The sequence below is a fragment of the Hippocampus comes genome, unplaced genomic scaffold (assembly GCF_001891065.2).
Source record: "Hippocampus comes isolate QL1 unplaced genomic scaffold, H_comes_QL1_v1.1 scaffold3421, whole genome shotgun sequence".
NCBI classification, from domain to species: Eukaryota; Metazoa; Chordata; class Actinopteri; order Syngnathiformes; family Syngnathidae; genus Hippocampus; species Hippocampus comes.
This window is the reverse complement of record NW_017805179.1, coordinates 1-1,355: the sequence shown is the minus strand read 5'-3', so window position 1 is coordinate 1,355 and position 1,355 is coordinate 1. Positions and strand designations below refer to the sequence as shown.

The window sequence follows — 1,355 nt, the reverse complement described above, 5'->3', positions numbered from 1 at the left end:
CCTAAAATTTTAAGTCATTGATAATTAGTGTGGTTGTTTCATCATGGGATACATTTACATGCATAAAACCTAAGGCGGAATTAAAAGAAAAACATTTTTTCCTTTATTTTCATATAATTTCACCAATAATAGTAAAGACTCTTGTTCAAATAAAATTGTCATTCAGCATTTTAATGGCAAATAAAAACATGTTCATCATCCCATGAAGTAGGCCAGTTGGCCATCATAAGGACATTTGAAATGTGTTCAAGTTGAAAGTTATTCTTATCCATCTCTGGAATCATTCCTGACGTGTGTTCATTTTTATAGGGCGCCATTCCTCTTCTTCAGTGGCGGCATGCCCAGGGCAAGCTTTGGGGACAGACACTGCATTACTGTCATCCACAATAAAACACACGTTGCTTTGGACTTCACTTCCAGGATCATTGACTTCTTTGTCATCAAAGATGGACCACTTCGCACTGGTCGGTAAAAGTACAGAAACACCCAATTTCATAATTTTAACTCTTCTGAAGATTTCATACTGTGCATGATCATGATGGAGCCAGTTTTGCTCCTGAGCGTTTAATATCAAGGTCTTCAACGGTCTCAAGTATTGAGACGGGATGTTTTTTTGGAGTTTTTTTTTTGCATGCTAATTAATTGCATGTATTTCCCATGATCACTTGTCTTGACCAGGGGATCCCAGCGCATTAGTGGTCTTGGTTGAAGAGGAGTTGGTGGTGATTGACCTCAAGTCAGAAGGATGGCCAGTCATTCAGACACCTTACCTGGTTCCACTACACAGTTCAGCAATCACCTGCTCACACCATGTCTCTGCCATCCCTCTCAAACTGTGGGAGAGAGTTCTCGCCGCCGGAGAGCTCCAGAAGACAAATTACTCCAAAAAGGTACAATCAGTTTCACCCTTTGATGCTGTTCCTCTCCCGTCCTGCAGGTAATGCATACGGTGATCCCTCACTTATCGCGGTTAATGGGGACCAGAACGCCCCGCGAAGACGAAAATCCACGAATTAGGGCCCCCCCCTAATTTGATCAAATTTTCTCGATTGGAGGAGCAGCAAGCTGGCAGTTTCCTAATTTATAACATATTTAGAAGACGTGAGAAGCTTTTTCGGAAAGGAGCATGTTGCCGAACACGCTTGATGGTTTGTGGCAGCTGATGAACACCTATACTCAAGTGAATCAGGTTGAATGCGATTTCTGAGACACTTTGCATGTTGGATTCCAACGTGGTTGACAGATGACGAATCGTCTCAAATAATCGATCGCTCATTCGACCAATTGATGCCCATCCGGAGCTCCATTGGAAACCTCAAGGATAATTGAAATTGTTGCCTGCCCGTTCCCAAAAC

The 1,355-nt window shown here is 42.4% G+C and overlaps 1 protein-coding gene across 1 annotated transcript; it reads left to right on the top strand.

Moving 5' to 3' along the window:
* The first annotated feature begins 227 nt into the window (after positions 1–227).
* Positions 228–1,189, top strand: LOC109515110 (lethal(2) giant larvae protein homolog 2-like). The gene is made up of 2 exons (XM_019868708.1): positions 228–464; positions 679–1,189. Exons 1-2 carry the CDS (start codon positions 338–340, stop codon positions 939–941), a joined length of 390 nt encoding a protein of 129 aa, XP_019724267.1. The 5' UTR covers positions 228–337; the 3' UTR covers positions 942–1,189.
* Positions 1,190–1,355: the final 166 nt, after the last annotated feature.

Excerpts from the sequence above, each read along its gene's own strand:
- LOC109515110 (XM_019868708.1), top strand. The coding sequence starts at position 338 with ATGCCCAGGGCAAGCTTTGGGGACAGACACTGCATTACTGTCATCCAC. Across the intron at positions 465-678 it reads AGATGGACCACTTCGCACTG|GGGATCCCAGCGCATTAGTG; the intron begins GTCGGTAAAAGT and ends TGTCTTGACCAG.